The sequence below is a fragment of the Nothobranchius furzeri genome, chromosome 4 (genome assembly GCF_043380555.1).
Source record: "Nothobranchius furzeri strain GRZ-AD chromosome 4, NfurGRZ-RIMD1, whole genome shotgun sequence".
Lineage (NCBI taxonomy): Eukaryota > Metazoa > Chordata > Actinopteri > Cyprinodontiformes > Nothobranchiidae > Nothobranchius > Nothobranchius furzeri.
The window spans coordinates 48,573,001-48,592,748 of NC_091744.1; the positions used below are offsets into that span (position 1 = coordinate 48,573,001).

At 42.7% G+C, this 19,748-nt stretch overlaps 1 protein-coding gene across 6 annotated transcripts in view; it reads left to right on the plus strand.

Annotated features, from left to right (window-relative positions):
• Positions 1-2,048: 2,048 nt before the first annotated feature.
• The window catches only part of LOC107397133 (leucine-rich repeats and IQ motif containing 1), a 90,630-nt gene continuing 72,930 nt past the window's right edge, over positions 2,049-19,748 (plus strand). For 5 of the 6 annotated variants that reach the window (XM_070550212.1, XM_070550213.1, XM_054737468.2 and 2 more), the window contains exons 1-13: positions 2,049-2,251; positions 2,531-2,627; positions 2,714-2,796; positions 2,886-2,922; positions 3,454-3,605; positions 3,785-3,859; positions 6,140-8,098; positions 9,759-9,911; positions 9,983-10,133; positions 10,751-10,944; positions 14,326-14,453; positions 14,583-14,656; positions 16,891-16,984. In XM_070550212.1, coding sequence (XP_070406313.1) covers positions 2,198-2,251; positions 2,531-2,627; positions 2,714-2,796; positions 2,886-2,922; positions 3,454-3,605; positions 3,785-3,859; positions 6,140-8,098; positions 9,759-9,911; positions 9,983-10,133; positions 10,751-10,944; positions 14,326-14,453; positions 14,583-14,656; positions 16,891-16,984 — 3,251 coding nt within the window. In that variant the 5' untranslated portion in view covers positions 2,049-2,197. The remainder of the gene's footprint in view (positions 2,252-2,530; positions 2,628-2,713; positions 2,797-2,885; positions 2,923-3,453; positions 3,606-3,784; positions 3,860-6,139; positions 8,099-9,758; positions 9,912-9,982; positions 10,134-10,750; positions 10,945-14,325; positions 14,454-14,582; positions 14,657-16,890; positions 16,985-19,748) is intronic. The other variant, XM_070550214.1, reaches the window with a different exon arrangement.

Below are 19,748 nucleotides of genomic sequence, written 5' to 3' on the forward strand. Positions count from 1 at the left end.
CCATCTAATAAACTAACTTCTCTTTTGTTTATTTTAGACACATGTTAAATAAAGAAAACACATCAAACTGAAAAGAAAAATAATAAACAGGAGTTTTGGCTGAGCTCAAGAACTAAACGACATATGTTATGAGTTCACGTGAATCTAAATAAATGTTGTAAAATTGTCCAAAACATGCAAATAAATGTCAATTTTAATGGTTTAAATGAAATCCTCAATTCTTTCAAATAACAGCGTCAGAGGGATGTTGTTATGTTGCTCTTCTGAAGTCTGTTTTAGGTCACATTTAGAAATGTCGTCTCACATACCTGTCGTGTACAGCTGCCTCCTGAGAGGCCTCTGTTAGCCGAAATAGAGTTCACATCACACAGGAGGGATGTGCTGCTGGTTCAACTGCAGCACAGACCAAAGGACTAAAACCGTTCTACGTGTGATTCCAACAACTTTAACTTATCTTGCATCTAAACAGCGAAAGTTGATGTTGTCATATGGAATCATGAAACCACCTAAAACAGCTATGGGTTGCAACAAACAGCTTCCACCACATCCAGTCATGTTTTTACCTTGACAGAAGTTTATTTCTCACATTTTAAAGGAAATAAAAATGTCAGTGAGTTACATTTCATAAAACTACTACTACTACTACTACTACTACTACTACTACTACTACTACTACTACTACTACTAATAATAATAATAATAATGCAAATTATCACTATATTTTATACTGAATCATACATAAGTACATTAAAATATAAAATTCATCGCATAAACATGGTAAGTTAACTTTTTGATTTTAAGAAGAAAGCTGGGATGTTTTGTTCTTCCAGCCACCATGTTAGTTCTCCCTGTCACGGTCTGCCTTGATCATCTCTAACAAACCTGGTTTGCTACAGTTTTTGTGTTACAGGTGGGCGTGTCGGAGAGCCGCAGCCGATCCTGATCTCACTCAGAGGGCCAGGGGATTTAAGGAGCGGTGTGACACAACTCCAGCGCCGGTTGATACTCTCACCAAGGGTAGCTTCCAGCCTAGTCTTAGATCCTCAGCTGCCTGTGATTTATTCCTAAAGATCCTGTTGTTTTGTCCTCAGTTCACCTCACCATTGGATCACCTACCTATGCCTGGAGTTGTTACTCCATGTCACGTTGTTCAGAATCCTCTGGCCTCCGCTCTCCACCATCCGCCTGTCTCCCAAACTTCCTCCTGGACTCCTACTACCGTCACCTGCTCGTCTCCATCTCGTCCCACAGCCTCAGCTACTTCCTCGCTCCCCGACCTGACCCAGTCCACCCTCACCTGCCCCTGGTCTCTGACTGTAAGAACTATTTTAAAGAATAGCTTTTTTTATTCTTGGTTCTCTGGTTCTGGGTTGTTCTCACGTGTGTTTATTTCTCGTTTTAGATTCCGGTTCCTTCCAGTTCCCGTTTGGAGCAGCGTCCTTAGTTTCCCTCACCGTTATTTAAATAAAAGCATTATATTATTTAACTTTGTTCTCCGTGTGTGATTCTTCATATCCTGGGTCAAACAGCGTACCCACAACATGACACTCCCTGCTATAAATGTTGGTGCAGAATAAAACGTGAAGCAGCACCACAGCTTAGGCCTATCTAAAAATGTGAGTTTATTTCCTTGCATGCAGGGGTAACTGGTAATATTTAGCCACCAATGTAGTTTCCCTACTTTAATGGGCATTAAAGGAGTTTAGAAAGAATACAGAAACAAACCAAACCCAATAACATTCTCGTGTATCACCACACTAAAACATAAATGTTACATTCTGATGACATCAAAAAAACGTGTCCAAATGTGAAAAGAAATCTAGGCCAATAAAATGTTATGGGGCTGAAAACATGCTTCCACTCATCAAAAAGGCTATTTTCTATAATATTCTAACATTTATGTTTTCTGATACTACAGGCGGAGAAGGCTGATCTCTTGTTTGGGTTAACTTGACTATTGTAACTAGTTGTTCTCCATTAAAATGAAACGATTACATAAAAACACCAAAAGAAAAAGTACTTTAGGTGTGATTCGCTTGTCGCGCTGTATGTCCTTCGGGATTTTCCGTAGCTTCTCAGCGTTGTTGCTATAGTAACCGAAGAGCCAAAGTACCGCCACGCTGAAGGGGAAGCGTTAACAGCCGTCCTTAGACTACGACGAAGACTAAAAGTCGTGCAGGAACCGAAGGATTTAATAATGGCGGACACTGATGAAAGTAAAGAAGAAACGGAAACGTTTAATCACGAGGAGGTAAGTTACGTTAGGGCTTCTGTCTGTCGGCCATTAGTGGGAAACTTCCCTTTTAATGGCGTCTGTGACGTAACTACTGTATTATTTAAGCTAGCTGAACTGTATTAATGCTTATCTTTAGACAAGGCTGTTACTGTTTAAACATGTTTAGTGTCACCTGCTAACTGGCATTCATTATGGCATTTATTCATACTAAACCTGGTGAAAGCAGGTGTTACAACCGCCCTTTTGACCTAACTCTGAGTTATACCATCAATAAAAACCCACCTCTGACTCCAGGTCTCAGATGATATCCCACAGTCCCTGCTGAGCTACTGTCAGGCCTCTATGAAGAGAGCATCTGTCTGTGAGGGACTCATCCTCCAGGATCTGGAGGGTAAGGTGACTTCTGAGGAAACGTCACACCAGTTTAAATGTTTTCAACAAGCAGTAAGCAGATGCGTTTGCTTTCTGGCCTTGCAGACTTGCCTGTTTCTCATCACGTTGAGGGTTTGATCAAGTTGCCGTTTGGCCTTGAAAGGGATTCAAGAACACAAAGTGAAAAGGTGAATGTTGCCCAAGCCTTTCATCTGGTGTTATTTATGGGTTTTGATGATGGAAACACTAAAATGTTGTGTAACGCTCATTCTTTCAGGTGCAGATGAGCTGTGAGATGTGCAGCGAGACTGGTGGTAGGTGTGAAACAGGATGGAACAAACACGTGATAAGGCTCTATTTAAACACTTCAACTAAAAGCTGTTTAAATGCAAATAAGAAACACATTTTAACTTTTAAACATTTATAAAGTTCTCTTCATGCACTTCAAGTTTTACTGTTCCTGGGGATTTTAAAGAATAATGCTGATAAAATTCAGCACAACCGTTGAGGACTGAACCATGTGTAAAAACAGATGCAACCATAAGAGGTCGGTGTTGTCTTAATCTTTCCACTAAACTCCGAAACACAAAAGAAATGTAAGTAAAGTTTATTTATATAGCTATCGTAACACAAAGAGAAAACAAATCATGAAGTAATAAAATCACAAGATGATCTTAAAAACAACAAAGTAACAAAAAACAAATGAAAGCTAATTAAATCAGAAAACACAAAAGGTAAAAGCAGTTTAAATAAAAGGGTCTTCAGCTGCTTTTTAGAGGGCTCCAGACCGCTGGGTTCAGATGCCAGATCAGATATTAAGCTTTTGTGCTTCTCATGTTGAACAGACAGTTCCATGCAGAACGGCGGTGCAGTAAAAAGCAGCAGTGAGACAAAAGGAGAGAAACCTCTGTGTGAGGAGGTGCAGAGAAAAGAGCAGAGGCTACAGCGAGAGAAAGACTTCCAGGAAGAGCTGAGGAAGATCACGGAGACAGAGAAGGTGAGTCAGTCTGGACTCAACGTGTTCATCATCACCTGGTCCCTGCTTCCACCTCTGGCTTGCATGTTAGTGAAGAACCAGTAAGCTACTCTGTTCTTCAGATGGACGTGTCTGTATTTCTACAGGACTGCACTCAGTTTTGTGCTCTAATTCATTTATTCATGACCTTCTCTGTCCAGCTTCGCCAGTTGGAACTGGAGCTGATAAGACGTGGAGCTCAAGAGAAAATTGAGCAGGAGTTGCTGCTTCAGCAGGTTTGTGTAAAAAAGTTGACTCCTAATGTTTGACGTCTGTCTGGTTCTGTGACGTAGCTGTCGATCAGAACCCGAAGAGAAGGTGTCAGCAGTAATCGCTGCCTTCAGCCTCCAGTCTCACAGGGAAGACAACAAGAAAAACGACTCATGAGGCAACAAAAAACAAATATGTTTACTCAATATTCAATACAGCTAGAGCAGCATTTAAATAAAAAACAACCATAATTAGTAGCATTCTATTCTAGTTTAATGTCCAAGCATGGTACAAAATGATATTTTTGCATAAAGTAATCTGTTCCATCTTCTGTATCCAACTGCTTATCAATACAATATGAAAACACTGAAAATGTAGATCTCTGATATCTAAAAGCAGATTTAGGATTGACTGATTAGTGTTTGTTGTTCGGCTCAAGGGCGTCCGGCTGGCTTCATTATCACTTGTAGGTCACTTTGGACAAAAGCATCTGCATAAACACACACACACACACACACACACACACACACACACACACACACACACACACACACACACACACACACACACACACACACACACACACACACACACACACACAGACAGTTTCCCAGAGGGATTAACATCATTGTTTTTATAGATAAGCTCATCTTCGTAAAAGACTTTAAAAGTGTTTATTATGGGCATATTTCACTTTAAACACAAAGTTGTTTGCCTGCCCAATAGATGAACATAGCAGTCTGAACAAGATACGCTTTTAACCAGAATGTAGTTCTGTGTTTCTCATCTTCTCTCAGATAAAAAAAACTAAAGAAATTAGAGACACAGAGTCCCCCATGAGGACCTCTAACATCCTCGTGTCAGACCGAGCAGCACCTGGTGTGTTCCGTACGGATTTACAGGGTTTCTGAAATGCTAAAGCACGTTTCTGAACACCTCCACGCATCTTCTCAAAACACAAATCCAAATCCCCAAACTGGTCGGATTCAAACATCCATTCAATGATGTGTTCAGATCCTTAACACAGCAAGTAAAAATAGAATCTTCTGTACGTTCTTGCTGTGTCTGTCTTCAAATTCCATTTTTGGTTCTGTTTTTAAACAGAGAAGGTTTTTCTTTACGTCAGCAAGGTAAAGAAAACCTTCTCTGTGTTTAAAAAAGAACCAAAAATGGAATAAAAATAGAGTCCCCACAGAACACTGGGCACAGCCTCCAGGGCTTTCAGGTAACAGGACATATTTACTGTAAAATAGAGAAGATGAAGAAAATACACTGCTGTGAGGCAGATTCATTCCACATCACCATGTCTCTGTGCACATGTTCAGAGGACTTTGTCCACATCAAAGGCAACATTCCCTGCGGCTAGCCGTCATGGGAAACATCCCGATATCCTGGATAACTCTAGAGCTTTGCTCAGGTGGGGTTCTGTGGGCTTCAGCTGGGTAGGAGGACGGGGTCAGTTCTGTTGGTTACTGTAAGAGTGATGGAGGTGCAGAGGTTAGGAGCTTACTCGGACATCCATGGGTTGCCAGTTCAATCCCACGCTGAAGCACCTTGAGATTTTTATCTAAGGCACTTCTTCCATCAAAGATGATTTTTTCTTCAACCACTCTGCTGGATTTCAGAGTTGGGTGGTATTGTTGTGAATGACCATGATGCTTCTTGTTGATGGGAGAAAAGAGACGTCCTTCCACCGTCATCTGGTCATCTTCAACTCTAGAAAAGGAACAAAACACTTACAAAAGTAAGTCCATAAACTAGTGATGAGGATTACAGTGCTTACGGAGTACTAAGAGAACTATGTCTAATGCTTCAGAAACCTTCAGCTGTTCTCTTCTCTAACTGTCCTGGTGATGCTGCCCACAGACTGGTTGAACTCTCTGTCCTGCTGTTGTCCCATCAACAAGGACATAGTGGACAATAGTTGTCTGAATTTCTCTGTAATGGCTGTTGTTGGTCGTCCTCGTCCACCATCTCTTACACGGACTCCTGCTCCTCTGTATGTGTCTGCAGATACACCTGAGCTCTGATCTTTTATCCTCCACCACTGGTCAGAGCGCATCTTTATGAACATGGGTGACGTTCTGATTGGCTGAGTTTAAAAGACGACAGCTGAGTTTTACTTTTTGCTACTGGTGTTATGGTTTAGCTGCACATGTGTAAGACGTGCTTAAGCTTTAGAGAAAAGCGGGGTTGGGTTTGGAGTACCCGAACGGTGTTTAAGGTTTGTTCTAAACTGTGTTTGGTGTTTTATCCAGACACACGGTTGTTTCACATGTTCTAACTTCAGCTTCTCTACTCTCTAGGAGCTAATGGGCAACTTGAAAAGGCAAGTAGAGCAAGAGAGGAGGAGGATAGACGAGGAGAGGAAAACAAGGGAGAAGGAAAAGGAGAGGCAGAGAGAAGAGGAAAGCAAAAGGAAAAGAGAGGAAGAGAGGGTACGAATGAAGGAGGAACAGAGCAGAAGAAGGGAGGAAGACAGAAAGAAAAGAGAAGAAGAAAGAAGAATTGAAGGGGAAGACAAGAGAAAGAAAGAAGAAGAAAAAGAGAGCAAATGTAAAGAGGACAAACAGCAGAGAAAGATGAAAGAGGAAGAAAAGAATAAAGAAGAGGAGGAAAAGAGAAAAGGAGAGAAATGGAAGAAAGAAGAAAGCAAATGTGTGGAGGATGAACAGAAGATGGGAGAGGAAAACAAAAAGAAAAGAGAGCAAGAAAGGGTACAAATGAAGGAGGAACAGAACAGAGGAAGGGAGGAGGACAAAAAGAAAAGAGATGAAGAGGGAAAAAGATTTGAAGATGAGAAGAGAAGGTGGGAAGAGGAAGACAAAAGAAAGAGAGAAGGAAGGAAAACGACAGATGAGGAAAGTGAAAAGTTTAAGTTTGTAGGAATGAATCTCCAGGAAGAGTGTGATGAGGAGAGAAGGGAAGAAGAGCAGAAGAAAAAGAAAAGGAACGAAAACAGGAGCCTTGAAGAGGAAAGAAACCGAGACAACGAAGAAACGAGATGGAAGAAAGAGGAACGAAAAGTGAGGGATTCTCACTTTAGGAGAGAGGAGATGATCGGATTAGCAGAAGAGGGGGAGAAGAAAAAAAAGGGAGATGCAGACACAGAAGTACTGAAAAACGAGGAAAAGGAGGAAGAGAAGGAAAGAAAAAGGGAGGAGGAAGAGATATTAATTCAAGTGATGCGGATTACGAAGAGGGAAGATGAAAAGAGACAAAATGAAAAAGAAAAAATGCTTAGAGATGACATGAGAAAGAAAGAAGAGGACAACAACAAAGTAGAGGAGGAGAGAGAGAAAAGAAGTGCTGAAGCTCTAATGAGGACGGATCTGAAGGAGATGAGAACAGAGGAAGAAGAAAAACAAAAAGTAAAGGTGTGGACAGAGAGGACGAGGATGGATGGAGAATGGACAAGACAGGAAGATGAATGCAGTTCAGAGAAGGACAGAACGTTGGTAAAAGAAGGTAAAGACCAGAAAAACAGGTATGAGGAAATGATCCAGAGTTTGGACATGAAACGTCTGGAACTGAAAGAACCGAAACGGAAAACCAACCACCAGATGGAAAAACAAGAAGTAGAAATAAGGAGATTAAGTGATAAAGAATACAGAAAGAGTGAAGAAGAAACCAGCGTCCACGAAGATGCCGAGGACCGTAAGGGACCTGGACAACAGACTGGAGAAACAAACACTGAGAGACAGAAGGACAAGTGGGAAACAGGAGCAAGGAGCATGGAGGAAGATGTGAAGCTTGGTGTAGAAAAGAGAAATGCATGTGAAGAAGAAAAGACAGATGGAGAAAACAGACTGATAGAAGAGACTGGAGACAGAGAGAGGAGGGATGAATCTGATGAAGAGGAGATGATGACCACCAGGAAAAACCTGAAGGAAAAGATCAGAGATGGGAAGTGGGACTCCTCCGGGTCTGACCCTACAAGTCTCCTCAGCTCTGGAATCAAATCAGACAAACACATCTGTCTCACATCTGCAAATGAAGCCATGGAGCAACAACATTCAGAGGCAAAGCCCCGCCCCTCTTCCTGCTTCTCACCTGCTTTCCTTCCTGAGCACACGGAGCACAAGAGGCTGTCCTGGATGACAGAATGTGTCTCCTGGTCCCAACTGTCCCTTCAAAACAGGAGGAAGCAGAAACGTTCTGCCTGGAGTTCGAGAGGACGGAGAAGGGTGGCTGGGGCCTGCAGCCCTCCCCCACTCTGTCCACACACACTGCTTCGGTCCTCTGGCTGGAAGTCTCTGCAGGAGGTAACCATCTGAGGCACAACACCGATGCATTGCTGCTGCTGGACTAAAGTTCACGTTAAACTAGTGAAAGTCCTCAGTAAACTGTGTCGCTGAAACAGATTATTCATTAAGCCAACTAGGCAGGTTTAACTGGAACTGTGGAAGTTCTCCTTCCATAAAAATCTAATAGCAGTTGACTTTAGTCACAGACAGCTGACCTAAACACAAAAACACCAGCCACCTTTACTGATTTAGAGCCAAACACGAGTTATAGTTGTTGTTAAAGGTTGTTCCAACACATGTTTGAGAGTAAAAAGTTGGCTGAAACTGTACATTTTCAAGATGTGTGGTGATGGTGGCAAACAGACTAATAATGGATTTGGTTTTTATATTCCAGGCACCCTAAAAAGTTACCATTATTCATGCACTCACACATTCACACACTGCTGGTGGTGGCGCCCTAGCCATAGCTGCCCTGGGGTTGGCTGACAGAGGCAAGGCTGTTATTCGGCACTATAGGCCCCTCTGACCACCACCAACCCAGGCATGTTAGGTCAAGTGTTTTGCCCAGGGACACAATAGCAGAGTTCCCTGGAGGGAGCAGGAATCAAACCTGCAACCCTACTAGACAACCCGCTCCACTTCTGGAGCTACAGCTGCCACCCTGTGACTGGAGGGTTGCAGGTTTGCACCCTGCTCTGTTTGTTGCCGTCGTGTCCTTGGGCAAGACACTTCACCCTCCTGACGGTGGTGCCAATGTGCAGGGCAGCTGTTGCTCCTCCCCATCTGTGTGTGAATGGGTGCATGACTAATGTGTTGTAAAGCACCCTGGGGGGCTCGAGAAGGTGCAATATAAATACAGCCCAGGTACTATTTTTCCAAGATTTGACCAAAACATGTTTCAGGATGACTCTGAAACCTGAAAGTCTTTTATTACAAACTTGTTTAGTCATCAACATGTCAGAGTTTTTGTCTTTAGGCAGACTTACGCATATAAGATTAGGAAATAATTACCTCACTTAAATAAAGAACTTCTGACTTTAGAGCAGTCTGTGCTAATACCTTTAATACGGCATTCTATGGAAGCACAATTGTCCCAAATCTCAAACAAAAGAGAACAACAGGGTTGTAAATATAAACATGTATTTGCATTAAATAAATGAATAAGTAAAACAAAAAGACAAGGGAAAGTCAGCTGAGTCTCTTCTTTACGTTTGTTCTGTGTTTTATGTGATTGGATTTTTTGTCATTCTTCATCACACACACACACACACACACACACACACACACACACACACACACACACACACACACACACACACACACACACACACACACACACACACACACACACATACACACACCACACACACGCACACACATACACACACACGCACACACACACACACACACACACACACAGCAAAAAGAGCTTGTTTTCACCTTTGTTGATGTGTTTGTCACGCCTAGAATGCGTGGGCAGCAGAGGCCGATATCGTCCTCCGCTGCCCGCAGATAATCGGAAGTGACGCCACCTACATTGGCGGTTGCTCTGATGAAGGTGGCAGTGGATGCCGAAATATGTCAGTTAAGGTGAAACAAGCTTCATTTGCTCTGTGTGTGATGAGAAACCCCAAAATATGAAGTCGGCTGAGCGTTAACTGTGTTTTTTTCCTGTCAGGTTACCACTCTGACCCTGGAGGACCTGTCCTCCTGCTGCCTGTCCACTCTTCTCCAGTGCCATCATCTGCGCTCCCTCACCCTCAGGCGCTGTGGACTCAGATCAGTGGAAGGCATCAGTCAGTTAAAGGACCTCTGCTTTGTTGATCTACAGGTTAATAAAGTTAAAAAGCTGAAGCTAATTCCTAAATCTTTAACCACATGAAGCTAATCTAAACTTTTCAGGAGAATGACATCTCTTCTGTGGACTGTGAAAATATGACGGGTTTACGAGTTCTTCAGCTTTCCCACAATAAGCTGAAGTCCATCCATGGCTTAGGCGGCGCTGAGAGTCTGGATGTTCTTGATCTGTCGTACAACTCCATCACACGCATTGGTGAGGATTGAAAGGTCATGAGCATGCAACGATGACTGTGAGCAAAACAGTTGTGCAATATAAATTAATAATAATGTCTGAATCATTATCTTTAAATCATTGTCACCTGCTGCCAAAGGACAGGAAATGATGTCATGTGTTTGTGTGGGTTCATTACAAAATATCCCATCAACCAGTGGAAGGATTTTAATTCTTACCTTGGGAATTCACACAAAGAGCTCTGCTACTAGAAAAGGATTTGCCAAAACCTTCAGCAAAATCTCACAGAGCACATTTTACTGGAACTGTCAGAGGAATTATTGGATGTTGATTCAGTCAATTCAAGATGTCCTCAATCCAGCTTAAAACAGTTAAAAACTGTTGTAACGATCAGCTTAAATTTGGTAGAAGCTGAGTCATTCCTTGTGGTTTTACCTAAAGGCACCATCGTTTTAAACTCTGACACGGGAGCTGGTGGTGACACGCTCGGTCTTTGATCTTCTGTCAGTTTTTCAAGCCTCAACTTTTGCAGATGCTTATTTTCCACTAGAGGGCATCATTTCCATTTCCCCTACACTTGTACTCACACTTGTGTGTACAGAGCCCTGAGCTTTTTCTCTTTGTTGTTTAATTTCAAGCTGGTCTGGAATCTGCAAAGAGGCTGCAGAAGCTTTTGGTGCACCATAACCAGCTGATCAGCACCAAAGGTCTGAGGGATGTTTACACACTCCTCCACCTGGACTGCTCTCACAACCACCTGGCGAGCGTGGAGGGTTTGGACGGCAGTGCTCTGCTGCACACACTGGACCTCAGTTCCAACAGCCTTTCTGAGGTAAAGCTGACACCAGCCCTAAGTCACACGGTCACATATCCTTCTGCTTTATTGTCTTGAGTCATGAATGACACAACAGAGAGGCTTTCCTATCCAGGACCACCCACACGTTTTAACATCACGTAAATGTGACCAATCCTTCAAATTAAAGCTAAAAGTGGTTTCAAATGTTTTATTTTAAGAAAAATATTTTAGAAGAATCACGTTTAGGGGCTCATAGTTTATTTATTATCACCTTAAACACAATATATTCACTTCTTGGAGTTTGTCAGAATTAGTGGGATTTTGTTTGTCCACCCACCTTTTGATGAGTGACCACAAGTTCTCAATAGAATTACAATCTGGGGAGTTTCTAGGCCATGGACCCCAAATTTGAATGTTTTGGTCCTCGAGCCACTGAGTTATCACTTTTGCCTTATGACACGGTGCTCCATCGTGCTGGAAAATGCGTTGTTCACCAAACTGTTGTTGGATTGTTGGAAGATGTTGCTGTCGGAGAGTGTTTTGGTACCATTCTCCAGATGCCCCAAACAATCGGAAAGCGGCTTCATCTGAGAAGATGACTTTGCCCCAGTCCTCAGCAGTCTATTCACCATACTTTTTGCAGAAGATCAAACTGTCCATGATGGGTTTTTTTGGAGAGAAGTGGCTTCTTTGCTGCCCTTCTTGACACCAGGCCATCTTCCAAAAGTATTCGCCTCACTGTGCGTGCAGATGCGCTCACACCTGCCTGCTGCCGTTCCTGAGCGAAATCTGCACTGGTGGCACTCCGATCCCGCAGCTGAATCCTCGTTAGGAGACGATCCTGGTGCTTGCTGGGCTTTCTTGTACGCCCTGAAGCCTTCCTAACAATAATTGAATCTCTTTCCTTGAAGTTCTTGATGATCCTATAAATTGTTGATTTAGGTGCAATCTCAGTAGCCACGATATACTTGCCTGTGAAGCCATTTTTATGCAACACAGCGATGGCTGCACGTGTTTCTTTGCAGGTCACCATGATTAACAATGGAAGAACGATGACTCCAATCATCACTCTCCTTTTAACATTTCAAGCTCTTACCCAATCAGCCTGACATAATGATCTCCAGCCTTGTGCTCATCAACATTCTCACCTGAGTTGACAAGACGATTGAGCCAGGATTCTCTGGAGGTTTCTTCCTGTTAAAAGGGAGTTTTCCTCTCCACAGTCGCTACATGCTTGCTTAGTATGAGGATTGCTGTAAAGTCACTGACACTAGTCAGTGACTTGATGCAACCTGCTGGGTTCCTTATATAGGAAACATTTTACTGATTGGCTTAATGAACTGACCTGGATTGGAATGTTTATTATGTGAAGTGCCTTGAGACGACTCTTGTCGTGATTTGGCGCTTTATAAATAAACTTGAACTGAATTGAATTGATTACTGAATTGATCTCAGCAGGTCCTTTAATGACAGCAATACAATGCAGGGAAAAGTGTTTTTAGGATTAACTTAATTTCCACGGCAAAGAAGGACTAATCAATTGATCTGATCACTCTTCATAACATTCTGGAGTAAATGCAAACTGCTATTATAAAAGCTTCAGCAGCAATGTTTCCAGTTTCTCATATCTGTGTCAGTCTTAAAACTTTTGGCCACAACTGTACATTCCTGAATGAAAACCACTGAAATGTTATTTAAACATCATGAATTTACAGATGATCAGCAAAATGCCAATAATTTAAAATAGGCATTAAATATCCTTCAAAGCAATATTGTAGCTATTGTGCAGCTGGTGCAAAATGCTGTGGCACTTTGTTTTTACTGGGAAAAGAAAAGTAGTGCAGATTACTCCAGTTCTGGCCTCTTTACACTGGCTTACAGTTGATTATAGGATCCATTTAAAAATCCTTCTATTAGATCCATCATCTGGTCTGCTCAGCCTACCATCCTACCCTTGTTCCCTCCACTCTGCTGGTCAGCGCTTGCTCTACATCGCTTTAAAGATCATGTTGCCTCTGTTGCCCGTTCATGCCGCTTTGCGCTGAAAGATACGAACACATACAAAAGATCAGACCATACCTAACACAACATGCCACCCAGCTCCTGGTGCAATCTACTGTCATCTCCCACCTCGATTACTGCAATGCCCTTCTAACTGGTCTTCCAGCCTGCACTGTGAGACTTCTTCAAATGGTCCAGAACGCAGCGGCGCGTCTGGTCTTCAATCAGCCAAAAAGAGCACACGTCACCCCTCTGTTCATTGAGCTCCACTGGCTACCGCTAGCAGCACGCATCAAATTCAAATGGCTAACACTAGCATACAAAGTCCGAGATGGTACGGCTCCCATCTACCTGAATCCTCTTGCAAAGGCTTACGTCTCGGCCCGGCCGCTCCCGTCATCACAGGATGGTCGGCTAGCAGTGCCTACACCACGCTCAGGACAATCCAGACTCTTCTCATGCATCGTTCCACAAATGTGGAATGACCTACCAAGCACTACCAGAACAGGAGCTTCCTTTTCAATTTTCAAGAAACTCCTGAAGATCCTGCTCTTCAGAGAGCATCTTCTAAACTAGCACCCGTCCCCCCTCTCTACTGTCCACTCCTTGTTCCCTCCTCTCCATGACTGATGTCAACGTTGTTGTTGTTAGCCTCAAGGGCAACATGCCGATTATCACTTGTAAGTCGCTTTGGACAAAAGCGTCTGCTAAATACATAAACATAAACATCGCGGCTGAAGCACAGGAGACCGATCGTTCTCAGTTGTGGCCCCGAAGCTGTGGAATGATCTTCATCTTATAGATGGTCTTCTTCAGCCACACAGAAAACATACTTTTATTCACAGACTTGTAATTCTGCAAATATCTTTTATTTTGACAGTTTATTTTATTCTTTTAATTATACCTTTTATATTTGTGCTGTTCGTGTCGGCCACAAGTTGTTTTTAAAGTGTTTATAAATAAAGTTTGTTTTGGTTTTCATCTTTGGCACAAAAGAATCAGTAAAGAGGATCTTCTGCTGCGATGCCGTAAAACGGTTAAAAAAGCAGCCGAGCACGTAAGAAAAAGGCCTGATTCGCCTCTTAAACGTCAGTTAAACGTTCTAACTGCTTTACTGAAGGATGTCAGGAAGCAGAGATATACTCGGATCTGTCTGTCTTTCATCGTGAGACCTAATCACATTAGAGAAACATAACAAAGGTAAAACACGCACACAGAACAGACGGTGTGTATTTTATTCTCTGCTGATGGGTGAGCAGCTCCTCTAGTCCTGCTGACAGTAACCACAGCAGGGCTAAGCCAGCGGACATTGATGGATGGGGTTGGTTTGTTGCTGCTCCACCACCATCAGCAGTGTAAAGTTAGTCTAACCTCGCAGTGTGACTGGTGTGACCTGACAGCTTGTTTCTGCACCAGCCCCCCAGTCTGAACAACCAGGTTCTCCTCAGAACGCTGCATCTGGATGACAACAGCATCTCCTCCCTGCAAGGCCTCGCTGGCTGCTGGCTGCCCCTCCTGCAACACCTCTCAGCCTCCCAAAACAGGTAGACGGTGCACCTCCAAGTCCTGATCACACCTGCCTGACATTACATATAAACATAGAAATAAACAACACATGAGTAGTGTTCTCCAGAGGAACGTGGAAGGCTGTAACTGGTGTCTTTTTCTCCCAGAATAACCCAGCTGCCCAACCTGACTGATTTTGTGTCACTTGAAAGTCTAGATGTTCGATTCAACTGTCTCTCAGGTAACGTACTGTCTAGATTAGACACTTGTTGATTTATTTTTATACCCAAGCATTCAGTTCTGTTTATTTTATGCTTTTTATTCAGCTGAATTCAGAAGCACAAATTGGGCTGGATGTTTTGACGTGTTTCAGTCTTGTTGACGTTGTGACTCAGTGGCATTGGAGTGCTTGGTTGAGGTCAGGACTCTTGGTGACTAGACTTGTTGCAGTTTACCCAAAAGTGTTTGATTGGATTTAGATTTGAGGAGTTTTCGGTTGGGCCTCATTTGGTTTGAGAGTCTTTTAACTGGTTTTGTGGTGGTGAAGAAGTCCATTAACGAAAAGGCTGAGTAGTCTTTCTAGCAAAAGCCAAGAGGTGGATGATAATGTTTTTGCCTGTTGATGACATATTTCTTAAAACACTTGATGCATTTTAATGAGGCTCCCAGGACTGATGAGCTAACAGCTAGTTCAAACCTGAGTGACCTGATTATTAGCAGGTGTAAAAACCCCTGAAGCAGCTAAATGGAGAACACCCAGGGGGCAAGGATGGCTGGAACCATCTTAATATTTCTGACAGAAGAAAAGAGTCATGTGAAAGTGACGGACATAGAGAGATAACGCTGCATGAATTGGAGTAAAACTTTGGAGCCGGTGTCGGTGCAGGATCGGCTCGGGGTCCTTCGACTGCCGATGATGTCAGAGTAGTTGACTGGCTGAACATGAAGCTTACGGAAGTGACGTTATCGTTATGATTTTGATTGGTCAGAACAAATTTGCGGTCGTAGTCTTAGCCGTTGTAGTCCTGTAGTCCAAAAATTAACACTTACTGGAGAAAATATGTTTGAATTTCTAAAGGAAATGTAAAATATAAGCAAATGATAAATGGTGACCCTCAAAAGCTCTTGATGTTGGTGAAATGGGGCAAAATAAAATATAAGAACTTTACTGAAAGACTCCAAGCGACATTTTGAGTCAAAGAATGTATTTAGATAACAACTAAGGAAGTATACAGATGAACTCCACATGAATACAAACAGATGTGGCTTCACATATAAGAACTGTCCTATTGTTTGTCAGTCCGATGTTGGTTTCATGCAGTTTCACATTCTTTACAAGACAAAGATAATATGGTGTTTTATTAACAAATTACAACTATAAAGAAAACATTTAGGTGTTAACAAACAAGAATTCATTAACAAAACTGCTGATGTCTTTCCAAAACGTGTGTGAAAGCCGAGTAGATTTGCAGTCATGTGACGTCATCGGCGGGCGCTGGACCCCGAGCCGATCCTGCACCGACACCGTTACAAAAACACACTTTGGTGTTGGCTGCTCTCAGACCAGCTGTTAGCTCATTAGAACGTAAAGATGTGAAAGTGTTTTTCCTGAAAAGAGAGGAAGCCATGAGTTACACAGTAATTATTCGTTTCGCACAGAAAATATCAACCTTTGTACCTACCCAAATGAATACCAGTCAGACAGAGCTAAGAGCTGATGCAGCCAGGGGCGTGTCCAGGGAGTGGCCTGGGGTAGCACATGCCACCCTTGGAATCTGATTGGCCACCCCAGGTGCCACCACACTAATTTACCTTTAAATAGGCCTTTCATTGTCCACAAAAGGCTTGGGGGTACAACAAAAACAAAAAAAGCATAACCATTGGTGCCACCCATGCACAAAGTTGTGCCTCACCTGGGCCACCCCGTTATAAAAGATCTGGACACGCCACTGGATGCAGCCACAGCCGAGCGTCATTCACCACACGCTCTGAATGCAGTAATGTGTTCTTTAGACTTTAAGCAATCTGAGTATAGGATCATCATTTCCCAACATAAAATAATTCTAGTTTAAAGTGTTGATATGAAGGGTGGAGGTTCAAGTGTGTTTATGCAGAAACCAGAAACGGAATCCCTTAAACAGCAGAGCTCGCTGTTGTTTCTTCATGGTTTAAAAGCAGATTATATATTCCAAAAAAACATTCAAATGATCCTGGAAACTAGCTGTCTGTAGCTAGCAGAGCGAGCAACGATTTGCTCCTTTTTGTTTTGCACGCTGCCCACACACATACACCTCACATAAATGCGTTTTGGAGTCGGATGTTTAGGCAGATAAAATTCCTGACCTTATCAGCAACAGTGGCTCAGAGGTTAGGAGCTCTCCGGGCCTCTGGAACACATATCTGTATATTTTATCCTGTTCAGTCACTACACAATCAAATAAATGTTTGTTTTGCATGTTTATGTTTTTCTGTTAGAGCTGCAGAATGTGTGTGAGAGTCTAGAGGGTTGTCATTTCCTTCGAGAAGCCCTCCTGTCAGGGAATCCTGTTGAGCAGGAGCGTGGCTGGAGGTGGGTGAGGGTGAGATGGACGGACACACACCAGGAAGGACTTACATGTATTTTAAATCCATGTCAGGCTGGAAGGAGACTGTCAGTGGCTCTGACTTTAACAGCAGGAGTGAATTTCTAAAAACATTTAGCTTCCTTTGCTGTGAAAGGCCACCTGCCTTGACTGGTGTTACATGGAGCAGCAGTGAAAAGTCGATGTTTGTCTATCACAAAGTCATCTGTCCACGTGGGAAGGGTTTTCTGTAGAAAAACGAAGAAACAAAACTAGCTTCGTATCGGCTCAGGTAGTCCAAACATTCCAAACGCAGGCCTGCTTGTCCACTTCCCAGATTACCTCTGTGATCTGTCTCCTCATCATGAGGTTCCACACACGTCCCATCTGTGTGTGCACTAAATTCAGATAATTCTCTAAATGTTGACACAACAGCAAAGCCAACCTTCCTTAATCATCAGTCCGTTCTTTCTCTTTTAGTGCCTGCTGTTTGACCAGTGTTCTAACACTTGCTTCTAACAGATGTGAAAGACGCAGATGCTGGAATAATTTAGTGTCTGATAATGATCAGTGATGTAAGTGTTTGGAGTTATTTAACATGTCAGTTATCCACATCCATCTGATGAGAGCGACTCATTTAAAATATGAACCAATATTCTTTTAGAACTAAAACATTAGTCAAAAAATCTGATTTTTGAATTTGTTGATAGTTGAATTTTCAAATAAAGAATTTTATTTGCAGGTAATTAGTACCAAATAAACTACAGACTATTCCAGAAATGATGGATTACTTTGTGAGAGCGTTCCTGTTTTAATAATCAGACTAATTAAAACTTCATAAGCTCACTGAACTTCACTTAGACTTCACTGCCAACAGTGGAGTTACCCCTGAGTATTTCCACAACCGTGACCTGGCCCCTTTCATCCCAAACCAGTGACGGGGGGGGGGGGGGGGGGGGGGGGGGGGGGGGGGGGGGGGATTTACGTCTGTTTAGGGGTTCAAGTTTGAATCCAGGACAACATCTAAGATCACCCTCCCTGTACCCGTCCCCCCTCTCTACTGTCCACTCCATGTTCCCTCCTCTCCATGTTTGATGTCAAGTTGTTGTTGTTGTTGTTGTTAGCCTCAAGGGCAACATGCCGATTATCACTTGTAAGTTGCTTTGGACAAAAGCGTCTGCTAAATACATAAACATAAAATCATCATTAAGCTATTTTATTTTGAAGAACAAAAAGAATAATAGTCTGAAAAACACATTTATGTGTGTTGCATAAAGCAGAATTAAATCTTATCAGGTGCAAATACCGTTGAGTAGTAGATGTTTGTGAATCATATTAAACTCCCCACCTCTGTGAAGTCCTGTAACATCCAAAAGGTCCTATTTTGGATTTGGAGCTTCATCTGAAGAGAGCAGGCCCACAGGGCTGGAATCCAATCCTCGTCTTTGTTGGAGACCCAGAGGAGCACAGGAAAGCTGGATCCCTCTGACAGGACACAGACCCTGTCCTCTGCAGTCCTGTCTCTTTCTTAGTGTTGTTGCAGAGCAGCAAGAACACCGCACGCTATCTGTGTCTAATATGAACATCCCTATGTGATTAAAACAAGATCTCCAAAGCTCAACACACATCATGGAGAACATACCTACAGCACGCAGACACCTGATCCATCTGAGGTTCTTTCTGCATACATCCTGTTTGTCTTTATGATCCAATCAAGTCTTCTATGTGAAAGAGGTCCTTCACTCACATGTTAATACATTTGCAGTAAACTGTTTGTACTAGATATTGCATTATTGTGCACATAACACTATTTTTAAGATTTGAAATTTCTCAGCGTAATATTCTTTTAGTTTAGGAATGTGACATTAGAGCCTTTAAGCAGCTATAGCTTATGGTAAATGGTCTGTAGCGTCTTCCAGAGTCCTACAACCCCCCAAGGTGCTTCACAACACATCACTCATTCATCCATTCACACACTGGCTTATGAGTTTAAGCATTCTGAAACCAGTGGAGGAAAGAAGAAAAACACATGACAGTGAGATGTTTAACATGAGTTGTTTACATTATTAATTAAAGGCCGTTAATGGTTGATTAAATGCAGGATCCCACGATGCTCAGAGATATTTTTAATAAAGTCCATTCTTTATGTTTCAACAAATTCCCATTGCCATGTAAAAGCTTGTATTTGTGTGAGATAATTCCCTGATGTCCTGAAGAGATTCCAGCCCAACATTTTCCCACTGAGCACATTTGGCCAGGGCTCTGCTGGTGGAGCTGCAGCCTGTTCCTGTGGTGGATAGCTGAGATTCTTCTGCTGGAGCATCCTTTAGCCTCAGGCAGCAGTTTCCTCACCTAGACGCTCAGGACTCCCATCCAGTTGGACACAAGCTACCGTTTAAAAATGTTCATTTAATTCAGACCTGAGTAGCTGGTAACTAATTTTAATAAAGTGATGTCAAAGTAGACACAAAAGCTGTCTGACTTTTTAGTAGCAGAACAAATTTCCCCCAGCTCCGGTTTGGGTTTATAGAGACAACAATTACTTCTTGACTGGGTTAAATTCTTTGGTACGCTCTTTCTGTGTTTGGCTTCTAATTCCATTTTTGGTTATTTTGTAAACACAAAGGTTTTTCTTTACCATGCTAATGTTTTGTTCGCGGCTGCAGACTTCCTCAGGCTGACGCTGATGGTGGCGTCACTTCCTTCTTCGTTTATCTGCGGGCAGCAGAGGACGTTGTCGCCCTCTGCTGCCCGCTCTCCCCTCTCCGATGA